The sequence below is a fragment of the Pogona vitticeps genome, chromosome 1 (genome assembly GCF_051106095.1).
Source record: "Pogona vitticeps strain Pit_001003342236 chromosome 1, PviZW2.1, whole genome shotgun sequence".
Lineage (NCBI taxonomy): Eukaryota > Metazoa > Chordata > Lepidosauria > Squamata > Agamidae > Pogona > Pogona vitticeps.
This window is the reverse complement of record NC_135783.1, coordinates 114,195,704-114,210,562: the sequence shown is the minus strand read 5'-3', so window position 1 is coordinate 114,210,562 and position 14,859 is coordinate 114,195,704. Positions and strand designations below refer to the sequence as shown.

Here is a 14,859-nt window from a genome sequence, read left to right as displayed (position 1 = left end):
CACTGCAGCCTTCTCCATTACTCACTCCAGGTCTCCCAGTCCCCCAGATTCACTTCTGTTCACATACAGAGAGCTACAATGGTTGCCATAATGAAAGCAATTTTATCAGCAGAAGCATCCTATTTGATATTGGCTATAGAGGAATAAGATGTCTAAAGGTAAATAAGCACCTAAACCAGAGGAGTTGGAGGAAGCTTTACTGAAGTTTGAAGGATAGCTTGATGCCACTCTTCTTAAATATGAAGTTGTCAAGCTAGGCTCAATTCAGAGCGAACTTTTCACATGTAAAGTATGCAGGCTACCCAAACTTGTTTGCAAATCCATGGTTGTCACACAGGTGACAAGTACCAAGAGCTAACTGAAGTCACCCCTGCTTCTCATTATCTTTAACAGTGGTGCCATCACATCCTTGTTCCTGAGTCCTGAGTGAGAAGTCCTTTTCACTGTGTTGACTGCTTACCTTCTTCAGTTTTTCCATGGCCAGTCAGAGGATCTGCAACTCCAGACTGGTATTCAGCCGTAACAGAGACTTCATATCTTGTATCTTGCTTTAGATTCTGTAGCGTGGTTGCCCTTTCATTTGCTGGGACAGTTACTTGTCTTCTCTCCCCGCCAGCAACAGGTCTGTATGCAATCCTGTATCTGAGAACGTTTCCTGGAGCAGCTGACCACCCAACTTTAAAACTATCTGTTGTTTCATCAGTTACTCTTAAATTTCGTGGTGATCCTCGAACTAGAAAGGAAGCAAAATAACAACAAATGCAAGTCATTTTATTTTTGTGAGTTCATCTCATGGGCTTCAAGTGGACAAACTCCAAAGTGAAGCAACACAGAGAAGTCAAGAGGCTGCCTTCTTTGCTTTCCTTTTCCCTTCTGTCTCTCTTTCTTTCTTCTCCTCCACAACCTGCTCTGTAAATCTCTCTCCCCCCTTATCTGTGTATGTGTGTGTGTGCATGCACGTGCACATGTGTGTGTGTCCCTCTCTGTAAATAGACAGAAATCCAGGTAAGATCCAGTCTTGAGTGACAGCAAATTGCACCAACCAGCACAAAACAGGGAGCAACAGATGCTTCATTTTGATGAGCCGTGTACAGTATCAGGAGGAAAGAACAGAAGCTGGACAATCGGTATTATACCTTCTAAAGTTGTTTCTTCCCCATCCAACGGTGGGCCATCACCATCTTCGTACTCTGCAATCACACTGACAGCATAGGTGGTTTTGGGTAGCAAATTAGTAAGGACTGTATTAGTAACTGGAGCTGGTACAGAAACCATGAACTCCTCTCCACCAACAGCTTCGTTATACTTGACAAGGTAAGATAAAACATCAGGTCCTGCAGGAGACCAGTTAACTCTGAAGCTGTAAGAACCCACTTCTGAAAACTGCAGATTCCTTGCAGGCAAATAAGCTGTTGAAAATAAAAATCTAGTGAGTAAATCTAGTACTTGATAAACCCCTTTTAATCTCTAGAAACAATCGGCTTCTATAAACACAGTATTTTCTTGATGGCAGGACTACGGAAAGCCTAGATGAAACCTATCATCATTGTCATCAATTGGTTAGTTACATTTATGAGTACAAGGTAGTGTTGTTTGTTATTGTTTAGTCGTTTATGAGTCTATTCTCCATTTGTCCTGGCAACAGTCTTTTGAGGCACATCAGACAGGATTAGACGTGAGTAGTCCTATGCCACCCAGTGAATTTCATGGGCAAGTGAGAGTTCAAAGTCATGTCTTCCAAGCCCTAATCCAGCCCATTGTTGACTGCATTATATTGGCCTTCTGTGATCCAAAAGGTCAGAAATTCCAACTATTTCTACCTTTCTGGTTTTTTGTGATTCTTGATTCCGCAGCTTTGAAAACTGAGGTTGTATCGTAAAATTGGAAGGGAGCTCTTATATGCTTCACTTTCACAGTGAACTATAACAGCATGCACTCTGCTACATACTCTTGCTATTGGTGGGAACAGTGCAAGATGAATGTTGTCTGCATTATTTCATCCAGCCAGGAAAGCAGCCAGGAAGATGACTAAGAAAAATCACAGGCCACATTTTCTTGCTGAGACAATGCTTATTTTCCCTCAGACAAGGGCGACAACAAACCACTGACCTTTTTCAGATACTGTACAATTAAGGCCAACAGAGTCTAGCGACCATATAAAGAATGTTTCTGTGCCCCCTCCCATACTATGTACAGAAGTTGACCGTACTGGTCAATGAACCTTATTTCAACACTGGCTCTAGACTAGAATCTTCTACTGCAGCAGGCTTGCTTAAGGGTCCCAGCACACACAGCTCCTTCCTCTAAAATGTTCACACATTCCCCAGCATAGCTGCCAGAGGCAGTTGCTTCTCTCTACCTAATGGGAGAACTTGTGCTGAATATTCACATAATGCTCCATGCACATTATTTGACACCCAGTGCCTGAGATCCTGTTGTAACAAGTCACAACTATTGCAGACTTACTGTATCAATTTTCAGAGTGGGGCCACCTCTAGTTGTGACTTACTATGCTATGCAACTGGATTTCAGCCAATAAAAATAATAAAGTAAGGGCTAGAGAGAGAGAGAGAACTGTGTGTGAAAGCAAAATTTCAGGATGGGGGCTCATTCTGTGATAGATGATGTATTATAGTGGCTAAGGTTCAAAGTAAACAAGATAATGCTGACAGCCATTTTTATTGTTCACATGCTGGGCTTCATTCACGTACTGAATTAGGGTGCATGTGGCAGATCATCATCCTGTTCTGCAACAGACATAAGCAGTTGTCTGAAGTGTAGTTCTGAATCATTCAAAGTATGATTTATACTCTGTTTTTCCCTCATAAACTCAGTCTAGTTTACAATACTGTATTTGGAGATGAAGCTAAAATATTTTTCCTTCAATCTACAGTAACTGGGGTCTCCAGATTCAGTCCTATTATTGTAAACAGATGGGATTTGTGCATGTTCATTTCCAAATATTGTAAGCAGGGCCTAGCTTTCCTGGAGGGGTGGGGGAGACATACAGCATAAACCATACATTTAATGATTCAGCCTATAAGCCTTATTAATGAATCTTCGTAGGTACAAATTACCCATTGACAATGTTCCCATCAGCAGCAGCAGGTCCCAAAATGGGACATTCGGAGAGTAGGAGGTGATGGCTTTGGATCCACAGAAGCCAATGTCCATTGGTTCTCCTGACAAAAACCAAGACTGGGTCCCTCAGCAACACCAGTCTGAAACTCACATAGCTAAACTCCTCCCTACCATTTGGGTAAGACTAATCCTTTTGCTCTTTTCATTTAAACAGAAACATCTGCGGACAGTTTCCCTCTTTAACAGTAGGTGTGATCATAACTCTAGAAGTAACATCTAACACAACTAGTAGCATTTCCCTCAGATTAATTTGCTAGCACTTTTCAGGATACAGTTCTACGTGGCTACAACTACTTACATTTTCTCTTAATCTCCTGAAGTTCCTGCTCAATCCGTAGACAGATAGACTGTGTGAGTTCAAATGATATTCTTTGAAAAGCATCAAAGTCTTCAACTGTGTACACATGAGTTTCCACAGGTGGTGTGGCAATTGCTTCCAATTCTGTCCGTACTGCATCCTTAACACCAACTGCAAATATCTCTACATCTGAGTTCCGTAGCTTTATGGCAGGATCTTTAAAAGTATCTGATGATTTGCCATCAGTTATAAGAATCATGACCCTTGGGACATTTGGTCTTGCACCTCTGTTGGGAACGAACACTTTTTCCCTTACATAGGTCATAGCTTTGCCTGTGTTTGTGGATCCACCTCTGTAGGGGAAGGTGTTAATAGCATGAAGTATGTCTTCAATTCTGCTGTATCTGTTCAAAGTAAATTCCGTATGAGGATCCCTGCTGTACTGGACGAGACTTATTTGGACTTTTTCCGGGGAAATCTCAAAGCTTTTAACTAACACTTCCAAAAATGCTCTTACTTTAACAAAATTGGCAATGCCAATACTGTAGGAGCCATCCACCAGAAACACAATGTCTGCTTTGATATCCACACCTTTTGAGCATTCTGTTTAAAACAAAAACAAAAACAGTCATTGTTAATATTTACACAGCACTTTTTTATTTATCATCATCATAAAGAACATCACTTTAAAAACGGTTGTCTTATTTAAAATAATCCCTGAAAAATAGATAATAGCCTCCACATTAAGGATATCCTCACGTCAAGAACAAAGAGTTAGGGCTGCAGTTAAATGGTAGCCTCCACTAGATCAAATCCACCAAACAAACAGGACTTAATCAGTCAACAAGACCTAAACTCTATGGATTCAATGGATCTACTCTAGTTTGGACTACAAAGTGGATTTAGCCCAGTACCTTTATTTATACATTTTTCTTATATAGAAAAGCGTATCTATATACTTTTCTATATAAGACAAATTCGTAGTTACACTTCTGTATATGATTAGACTATTACCAGTTCATCAGTAGTTGAACTGAATTACATGTGTGTCTCTTAATGCCAGATACTAGTAATTTCCTATTGATTTGTCTGGTAGATACAGTTAAAAAGAAAAAGAAATTATTTTTGTCCCATACATCTTTTAGTTTAACTATCTCATTTCAGGGCATTTTGCTTTTACAGAACTCAACTATTAAAATGTCTATTCCACCAAACCATGACTTACCCACTTGAACTTTAACAGGCTGTGTTTTTTCCATTATAGTCACTGGCTCGCTGGACGTCAGTCCTTTCACTGCATACACACTAATTTGGTATTCTGTGTCTGCAGAAAGATCTTTTACATTAAAAGCAGTAGTTTGAGGTCCTACACTCAGTGAATGCTGTTTGGCCCCAGCTACCATTGGGATCAGAACAATCTTATAGCCAGTTATTTCACTAGGAGATGGATACCAAGTGATTCGAATTGATCTGGACGAGATTTGTGTTGCTGCAAGGTTTGAGGGAGGTTCAATGGCTGAAAAAATTAGAAACAAAAATCCACTCAGAAATACATAATTTTTCAAGGGCAAAGCGATCCACATGCTTTCCTCATGTTATACGATACATTGACAACACAGTGAAAACAAGATATTAACGATTATTATTATTATTCACAGTTTTAAGAATTCGTAAAATGTTATAATAAGACAAGTACATGGCTCATGTTTTATACTGCTGATATATTTTAACAATTTACTTATTTTGTATATTTTATATAATGTGCTTATTTTTGTATTTTCGGGTCTATGACCGTATAATAATAAACTAGAACTAGATATTAACAGGGTAACCCTACACATATATACTGAGGATTATGCCACACTGACTGTAGTGGGACTTATTCACAAGTAAACCGTGCTTAAGCATGGGATTACGGCTTTGTGGAAAGAAGTCCAATTGAATGCAATGGTGTGTTTTTTTGTTGCTGTTGTTCTATTCTGCTCCATAAATCCCTGTACTGGTGCCATTACCATGGTTGGATATCTATGCCACAATGAAATGGTTACTGAGAAATGATTTGTTACCTTCTTCTCCACTGACCAGCTCACCCAGTTGTTCATCAACACCGGAGCACACCTGTGAAACTATTTCATTCTGTATATCCACAATGCCATCAAAGTTGGCTACATTAAACACATGCTTCAAGGAGGGCTGAGATGCAATTAACTTGAGCTCTTTGGCATCTGCAGCTTTGATTCCTAAGGAAAGAGGAAGAAGAAAAAATATAGAAGTTGAAATATGTGAGAGTTTGATATATTTTCCTTCATCTGCTAAGCCTGTAGATAGCCACTACTGTATTTATGGGTATCTAAAAACCTATCTGGACTGAAAACCAAAAGCCTCTTGATGAACCTCAATGGACCCTATAATAGAGGTGTATCAGCACTCAGGCAAGCCTGGGTTAGTTTTCACTGGCATTTTTACAAACTTACATGCTGCTTTTAATATTGTTTATCAATTAATACTGGGTGCTATTTAAAACATTGTACTTGTGTCTTTAAAAGTCTTTTTGAGCAAAGCATTGTGAAGTTAATTTTTGACACTATAGCTCCCACAACCTTCAACCAGTAGGATCACTGGCCATACTAGTTAGTTAATTCTAGGAATTCTAGTCCGAAAAGTACCTTTTCCAAGTTATGTCTCTGAGATTATTGGCTGAAATTCTTAGTTAAGTTAAACAAAGGGTGTAACTTTTGGAGATGATTTGTCATAAGAAGTCTCTGGACCCCTCATCGGATGTATGCACTGAGTCATGTTGCTCAGTATGCAGCAGATAATGTCTACAGAAATTCCTCAACCACAATTTGCTTCTGAAAGTTAAGCAGTTTACATACCCGAAGAACAGGACTTTTACCATGAAGAGACAACTCTAGTTCCAACAAAGCTATTTTTAGGTTTTTATTTTAACCACTATATGCCGCTTCGAGTGGTCAAAAGACCAGATAGGCGGAAAATTAATTAAATAAATAATTAAATAATTAAATAATTAAATAAATAAATAAATAAATAAATAAATAATAGAACCTTGTAAGAAAATGGAGCATAGCTGACACATTGTCCAAATGTTGCAGATTAAGTGAAAAAGTAGACTTAATCGCAAGCAACTTACACCAAGGGGGAGGAGGAGTCCCATACAGATTTTGATTCTTCCACCTCATGACCATTTGTATAAAGTCCAACATACCTAAAGAAAACACTTCAACTCCTGTACTACGAAGTTCTCTTGCAGGAATTTCTACTTCATCTTGTGATTTTCCATCCGTAATGATAACTGCCACTTTGGGGAAGCCTCTTCGTGCTCCAGCAGATTCAATAAATGTGTTCTTAATTAGATAATCTATAGCTTCCCCTGTAATGTACATAATCAATTGTGATTTTCTTATCCATAAATGTTTCTGGTTTAAAACAAATTTTTCAAAATGTAAAATCAAGTGACACCGCACTACCAACATACAGTAGAATAATAAGCACCTGATTATCATTCATAGGTGTTTTTTTTTTTTTCATCACACAATATCAGTAAGTACATACCTGTCATAGTATTGCCTCCTTTGTATGGTATTCTTTTTATTGCCTCAGTAAGATCTCTCTGGTTAAAATACTGATTTAAGTTGAACTCAGTCCTTGTGTCGGTACTGTATTGTACTATTCCAACTCTCGTCTTATCTTCTCCAATGTCAAAAGCTGACACCAAGGTAACAATGAAGTCCAGTATATATTTGAAGTTATTTCTTCCCACACTCCAAGAACCATCCACAAGAAAAACTAGATCTGCAACAGCACTAATGGAACATCCTGGAATACAATTTTTATGAAATCAGAGATACTTAGTTGAGCAGATCTTTTTTATTTACATATATACACAAACAAATTGTAATATAGTAATGACACACTATCAAGTCAATTCCAACTTGTGGTGTCCCTTTTCAAGATTTTTTAGGAATCAAGTACTAAGAAGTGATTTACTGTTCCACCCTGCAAGGACACTCTGAGACAGTGCAGTTTGCCCAAGGCTACACAGGATGTTTCTTCTCTTGCAACACACTGAAGGATTGAACTCTCATTCTCTGGCTCCAAAGCCAAATGGCTAATTCAATGAACTCTCTAGCCAGCAGCCACATGTGGGCCTGGCTCCAAAACAGCTCAGGGTAGCCCCTCTACAAAAGAGCTGACAGTCCAGCAAGGGTTCCTGTTCATTGATTTCCCTGTCTCTTACATCCTTTCCTGAACTATTGCCTATCCTATTGTGGAGAGTATTTCAACTTCCCCATTGTTTCAATGGTACATTCAAGGGCACAGTGAACAAAAATGGCAATAAATAAAACATTACCTTTTCTCCTGTGAGCAGGAGATTCTCTGACTGTAATACTGCTTGCAGAATTTTCAGAACTAACTCATATATGCCTGCATCACAAACTCTACAAGCAATATAAACCTAAAATAAATGGGCAGCCTCCTGGATAATATAAAAGGCCAATAAGCTCCATTAGGCTGTTCTCAATTTTCTTTGTATCTTGGACATAGGCAATTCAGAAGAAAAGAAGTGGAATATGTTTTAAAGTCCCTAAAGCAGGGGTGGGGAACCTATGGTCCTCTGGTTATTGTACTTCTAATCTTATTCGCTCCAGGAAACACGGCAAAATAATCAGAATTGATGGGGGGGGATTACAGTTCAACGTCAGCTGGAGAGTCACCAGTTCCTTGCCTCTATCCCAGTTAATAGAATATAAAAGTGTATAAAACAAAAGAAGGTCCACCTCAACACAAGAGGCAGTACATTCAAGGTTCTATATTACAATGTCTGGAAGGATATGCAATGCAACAGGATGCTCTGGCGTACTCAGCTAAGGAACAGGAAAGTATTAGCATTTGTGCATTTGCAGGAAGTTTGTTATGATGATCCAGAAAGCCATTTTCTGGCTTGGAGTCGCAGTACTGACAGAACCTCTCCTCCCAAATAGACCTGCATGGATACCCAGGTCATCTTCAGAGACTCTCCTCTGAGCAAGCCTTGCAAAATTAGGCAGGTAGCTACAAGAGAGGTCTCCCCAAGTAGGCCTGTTTGGCACGTACTTTGATATCAAGTATAAAGATATTTCTCTTCTCCCAAGCATTTTAGCCTTTACATTTTTTTTAAAGTGGCTGATTTAACTTCTAAGGCCTTTTAATCTTTCTATTATTTTTTTATTTTTTATTAGTTTAATAGATCAGCCTATGATAAAAAAAAGTTATATAGCCGCCTAGAGTGGTCATGTCGACCAGATAGGCGGGGTATAAATTAAATTAAATAAATAAATATAGCAAAATAACTAATTAAGTCTGTTTTATAATACTACATCCCATTAACACTGTAACTACTTACTTTGCAACGGAACCTCTTCAATCTTCTTTTCTGTTGTTACTAAACCACCTGTTTGAACTAGAAGAACAGGGAACAAGGATAAGTAAATAAACACATAAACAAACAAAAGAAAACAGGATGTGTCTGGAATTAGAATTTAAGGAGGGGCTTCATCTAACTAATTTCTCCTCACTGGAGGATGATGTATTTCCAGGCAGTTCATTCTGGGAGGTAAGCCTGAAATGAGTGTTCTGGCCATCAAGCCGGAAGCAGCTTATAGCGACCCCAATAGCGATTTCAAGGTAAGTGAGATATTTTAAGGAATGGTTTCCCCAGTTCCACCCCTACCCTACTGAACTTCCATGGACCACTGGAGATTCAGACCCAGGTCCATCTGAGTCCCAGTCTGTCACTCTATATACTAATCTATACTTTATATCAACAAGCATGAAACAGATGTGACATTTAATTTGGGCTCCTCCTGCATCATACCTAGTAAACCAAAATCTCCACCAAATTCACAAGCACTGAGCAACAGGGTTTGGAAAAGTTACTTTTCTGGAGTACATCCCGTAGGATGCACTTGCCATAATGTTCAATGGCGTATAAGAATACCACGTGGGAAGAAAATTGTAGCAGATGCTTGGACTTTCTTATGAATGCTATTGATTACATCAAAAAGTGGAGCTTTTAAAAACTCAACTCCAGCATATGCTTAATCTGCTGATACTTAAGGGAGGGGTGCCCAAACTCTAGCAAGGATAGGCAAGCGCCACAGGTCCAAGGATGGGCATACCCATGCTCATCCCACTCAACCCAATTTTTTTTTCTTTACAAAGTGTGGTTTTCAATGGATAAACTATTCTTGCACCCTCTAATAGTAAAAAAAAATTTTAAAATTATTTGTTTAAAAACAATCAGCGGTATGGAAGCCTTTGGGATGCTGGGGAACATGGCCACAAAGCATGGAAAAATTACCAAACAATGTACCTAGAGGGTATAAGAGAACTTTCAGAGCCAAAAACTAACAGAGCAAACTTAAAAAGTAGGAATGTAAGGTTCTGGGAAACTACAAAAATGCCTTTGAGCCATATGAAGACCACCCTTGCCTTAAAAGATTAAGAACCAGGCTTCTGTGATATATTTTGTAATGCCTTTATGATAATCTCCATCCCAAATTAAATTCAGATTAATTACATGAACTTACTTGTAAGTTGTCCAGAGACAGATATACTCTCTTCTCTTTCATCATATGAGCTTATTGTTACAACATATTCAACATCAGGTGTGAGGTCAGTTAACAATGTCTGGGTTGCACTATGTGCTAGGGTGAATTCCCTAGCAGGTCCATCTGCAATTCAGCATCAATAGGACAAGTGAACACAGCAGAATTTCTAAATCTCAGAATGATGATCTTATAATTCAATACTGTAAAAAAAAAAACTGTCGCCTATGTACTCTAAAAGAAATACAGAAACTTCATAGTCCTTCACTTCTCTATGCAGCTGCTACAAACATGCTCACCACACATTTGCTCTAAGCACCATTCAGTAGGGTGAGCATAGATAGCTATAGTAGCTCCTCTGTCTTCTACACTACTCTACTGCCAAAGAAGAGGACCGCAACCCTTGCAGTGCTACAGTTTATAAAACACTTCTAAAAAAATTAGACAGCAAATATATTGCCCACAGGCAAAGGCTGAATTCTATACTTGCACTTGCCAAAGTCACAGGGTGCACACTGCTGCAGCACATGGCCACCAATTAAAAAGCTGAGTGTTTTTATTTCTTATCACACATCAGTTGCAGGTCATACCATATGATGAGAGACAGAAACACAATTTTCTTAAGTAATTCACCATATCAGTTTGCACATTGAACTTTGGAAGGATATAATAGGATTCTGGCCTGTGTTCTCTTGAAAGATTCACCATTCATTCATTCATTCATTCATTCATTCATTCATTCATTCATTTATATGGCCTAAAACCACTCATTATTAGAAGTTTTGCAGGTTCAGTTACCAGCAGCCTTTTATATAGCTAATCATTATCTCACATTAGCAGTTGGGGACAACCCCACCATTAGTATAATGAGGCACCTGCATCAGGCAGCTGATGTTGGGGGTCACAACAGTGTGAGTAATTTACTTTTCTCTTTCACAGTACTCTAGGTGTCATGGATGGGCAGAGTGGCACTTTGACATGGAGAACACCATGCTGTTACCAGCAACCAAGGCAGACATGAAGAGGAGTGCTGGGAATTTAGGGGGCATTGCAGAAAAAGCAGTAGCATATATAGGATTTGGGGAAATTACTAACTGGAAAGAAACTGAAAAAGTTAAAGAAATGGAAAAGATTGCTCTAAGTCTTAATGACCTGCACTTCTATTATGCACTACGAAGGGATTCTCGGCTCTTCTATATCAGTAATATTGCAATTCTATCCAGACTTGCCTAGGAGTAAGCCTCACTAAAGACAGCACGGATTCTGATCAGACATATCTAGGGTTGCATGATTAGGTGCTGATACAATTTTGGGTAAATTCAAGATATATCTATCCTATATTCTTATATACCATACTATGACAACCTTCGACCCCTAATTAGTTAAGGGGAAAAAATAATGCAACTGAACAGGACTGCATTATTTCAGACTTTTTTAAAAGACCCCAAAGCTTACCAAGTGTAGGTGTAACTGTTATCCTGTAACCTTCGATTGCATCAGATGGCTTGGTCCATGACATTTGAACAGTATGTTCATCTACAATTTTAAAATTCAAGTCTGATGGTGGATTAACTGCAAAAGATTTACATCAAGCAAGAGTAGGTTTAAGAAGTTGAACAAATTAATTTCCTGTAAAAAAATTTTAAAATATGTTTCAAGCAAAGCTATCTAAAATAATGTCTTTGCATAAATTTGTTTCCAACAAATATAAAGATATGTTGTTGGCAAAGGAAGAATACAAGCTGATGGAATATGACAAAACACATCAAAGAGAATACGCATTACAGAGGACAGCACAGAACATTTGTTTCTTGAATTGCCAAGTCATTCAAGAATGGCCAGCAAAATCAAGCACAATAGGAAACACATTTGGATACATGTACAATGAGTCCACAGATAATAACCACATATGCACACAGTTCACATAACAATTAAAAGAATGTTTTTCAACATGCTGGGTGCAATTTGTAAAAGCATGCCAAATCACGACCTGCTTACAACACCATGAGATCATTTGACAATAACACAATACTTCTTTAATAAGACATCAAAGAATTAATATTTTTCTTTAAAAATTGTCTCTCTGCACACTTGTCATTCCTCTCTTTTTTTTTTACAAAGAAGCATGGCAGAGAAAAAGAGAAAGATGTATTTGATAATGCAGAAAAGGTTTAATGATTCATCGTTTGATTTATATCATACAGATTTATATGCATTTATTTTGGTTTTGGACTTTAACCCCTTAATTCCAAAAAAAGCCACCACAGTGGATTATTTTACACATGTTTTCACATAAAACTGAGAACCAAGGGGTTAACCAATCATAAATTATTTCCCATCACATTTGAACTAGTACACAGAACATTTGTTTAAAAAAGCCCCCCAAAATTCTAGCTGTTTACACCACTGTACTATACTAATCCTGAGGTGTAAACCATAAATTAACATCAGTCTGTTCCCTTTGCAGCAGGTGTATCCATACTAAGGAGTGGCATTTTAACACAAAATGCCAGTATGGTGTTTACACAACAATGGTTAATTATGGAAAGACAACATCAAGGTATACTTATAGACATTTATTTACAGAATGCATAGGGCAGGGGAGAAAACACGAGAAAGAGGGCATCAGTAATCCGGACAAATGACTGCAAGTAAATTTGTGGGAGCTAGTGAGATGACAAACTGAACAGAAAGGAATAGTTTACATACGCTATCTTGCAGCATCATGCATGTAGGTAGATATATATATGTATATATATGAAAAGTCAATTTGATGATTATTATTACTTTGGTTTAGCTTCCCACAATGGACAAAAGCTTCCATGTACAAGAATCATTGTGCAAAGACGTTTCATAAAAATATTTTATAATGATATTCTCAGGTTAAATTGTTCATGCTGAGTCATGGGGTATCTTGCTGGTTCACTGTCAGTGCATGGTAGGTGTACTACAAATAACCATTTTAACGGGTTTAACAAAGGCAGATAAGATTCAGCCATACTTTCCTTAATGCTTCAGATTGTTTGGCAAGCATTGCGGATGAGCCATATCTTGTGGTTTTCTTGGAAGATGTTCATCTTTGCTTAATTTAATATTTCATTTTAAAAAAATAGAACTTAACTAAAGAGTGTACCTCTGAGAAATTGGTTACAGAATATTAACTAGATCCAGAGAGAAAATCCACTCAGCACCTAAATCAATATAGTACTTTCGACATCAGAGGCATTTCAGCAGTATGCCCTGCAAGCAATTCAATCTTAATATATATATAAAAGTTTGATGCCACTATAAGTGGGAGATGTACGGACTTAAATAATATTACAAAAATTTTAATGTATGTTCATTTCCAGTGAAAATAGGATAATATGGCTTTGTGCTGTTGCTATAACAGATATAGTAGTGCTAGAAAAATGTTATTTTTTTCCTATTATCCATACACAGGCAGTGAGATTAGAAAATTAAGGTGCATGCACAACTGAACTCTACATTCTTTTTAAGGCAGTCACTAATCTACAATCAGAAGGCAAATATGTAGGTAATCCACATCATGCAATAGATGTTAATAACAAAGCACATCAACATTAATGAAGAATACCATTATAAAATATTGTTTTCACAGCAATGGCTCAGGACAAATTTAATGCAAAGGCAGAGACAACTGACCTGAGCATGCTCTTTTTAAAAAAGAAATCAGTACATGGGGAAAAAAATAGCACTACCAACCTTGAAGGCAAATTGACCTGAAGCAGCAGAGGCCTTAGGCTGTAACTGCTGAAGGACAGCAGCAGCCCACCTTGATGATATCCAAATGACCGGATTCCAGATAAACTGAAAAAACTAACTGTGGGGAAAAGTCTTTAACATTTTGCAGGATGATTATCCGCTTTATGAAAACTTAGATTTGCCACTTAACAGTTTTTTAATAATACATAGTGCAAACATGACTTTTAACTTTTGTATCAGATAGTTATATGTAAGAAATTCAATGCTACAACTTCTGCAAGTGTGGTTTCAACCATGGAGTCAAACTAAATGTCAAAACAAATTTGTAATCCCTATGATTAGTCCATTTTTCCTCCCAGAACACAATTTAGTTTCGAATTAAGCCTTCAGCTTATCTTCCAATGACCAATCTCATAACAAGGAATGCTGGAATGCAAGGTAGAGAGTTGAGGAAAAACATGGGCTGTGGCAGTCTTTTTTCACTGATTGAGGCAGCACAACTTCTAAACATGAGCTAAACGTATCATCTAGTTTGACCCATAGTCATAACATATAAGGTGATCCTATGTCTAATTCTTTAGAAGTTCATTCCAAGTTCAATAGCCTACGTCCAGTGAGACTTGCTTCCATGCTGTGAACTACCTCCACAGCCTATTTCTGTTCAAAATGTGAGATTTGGGCAAAAGATAGCCTCTTTGATTTCAGACTCATTTTTTAATGAAGTAACTACTCGTTTCACAAAAAAAGGCACACCAAGATCCAAACAACCATGCAACTAGCTCTGTGCATCCAAGACTATGAGGTTTCTGTTTCTCAAACAGGATCCCCAGACACATCATATCCAGCTGCTTTTGAAATTGGTAAGTGTTTCTAAAAGCAATTCTGGTATGACAACAGTGGTCTGTTGTGTTAAGAAAACAAGTTTTAAAACTTTTAAAACTTTGAAATTCCACCTTGCATGCACAAGCTCTGGGCCATGCATAAAGTATTTCTTTGGATCCCATCCTGTTTTTGTAACCGCCATAGAATTGACATATAAGGGAAGTACACTCCAGAGCAAAAGAATATAAAAATTACATTAATAATATG

General features: G+C 37.8%; 1 protein-coding gene across 8 annotated transcripts in view; it reads right to left on the bottom strand.

Annotated features, from left to right (window-relative positions):
- COL12A1 (collagen type XII alpha 1 chain) overlaps window positions 1-14,859 on the bottom strand; it is a 136,183-nt gene that overhangs the window by 99,427 nt on the left and 21,897 nt on the right. For 6 of the 8 annotated variants that reach the window (XM_072999628.2, XM_072999609.2, XM_072999621.2 and 3 more), the window contains exons 3-12: window positions 11,503-11,619; window positions 10,030-10,173; window positions 8,844-8,900; window positions 7,013-7,276; window positions 6,666-6,830; window positions 5,506-5,679; window positions 4,665-4,955; window positions 3,440-4,042; window positions 1,137-1,409; window positions 461-733 (exon numbers count right to left, since the gene is read on the bottom strand). The exons of the other annotated variants lie outside the window; for them this stretch is intronic. In XM_072999628.2, coding sequence (XP_072855729.2) covers window positions 461-733; window positions 1,137-1,409; window positions 3,440-4,042; window positions 4,665-4,955; window positions 5,506-5,679; window positions 6,666-6,830; window positions 7,013-7,276; window positions 8,844-8,900; window positions 10,030-10,173; window positions 11,503-11,619 — 2,361 coding nt within the window. The remainder of the gene's footprint in view (window positions 1-460; window positions 734-1,136; window positions 1,410-3,439; window positions 4,043-4,664; window positions 4,956-5,505; window positions 5,680-6,665; window positions 6,831-7,012; window positions 7,277-8,843; window positions 8,901-10,029; window positions 10,174-11,502; window positions 11,620-14,859) is intronic. 8 annotated transcript variants of the gene reach the window in all.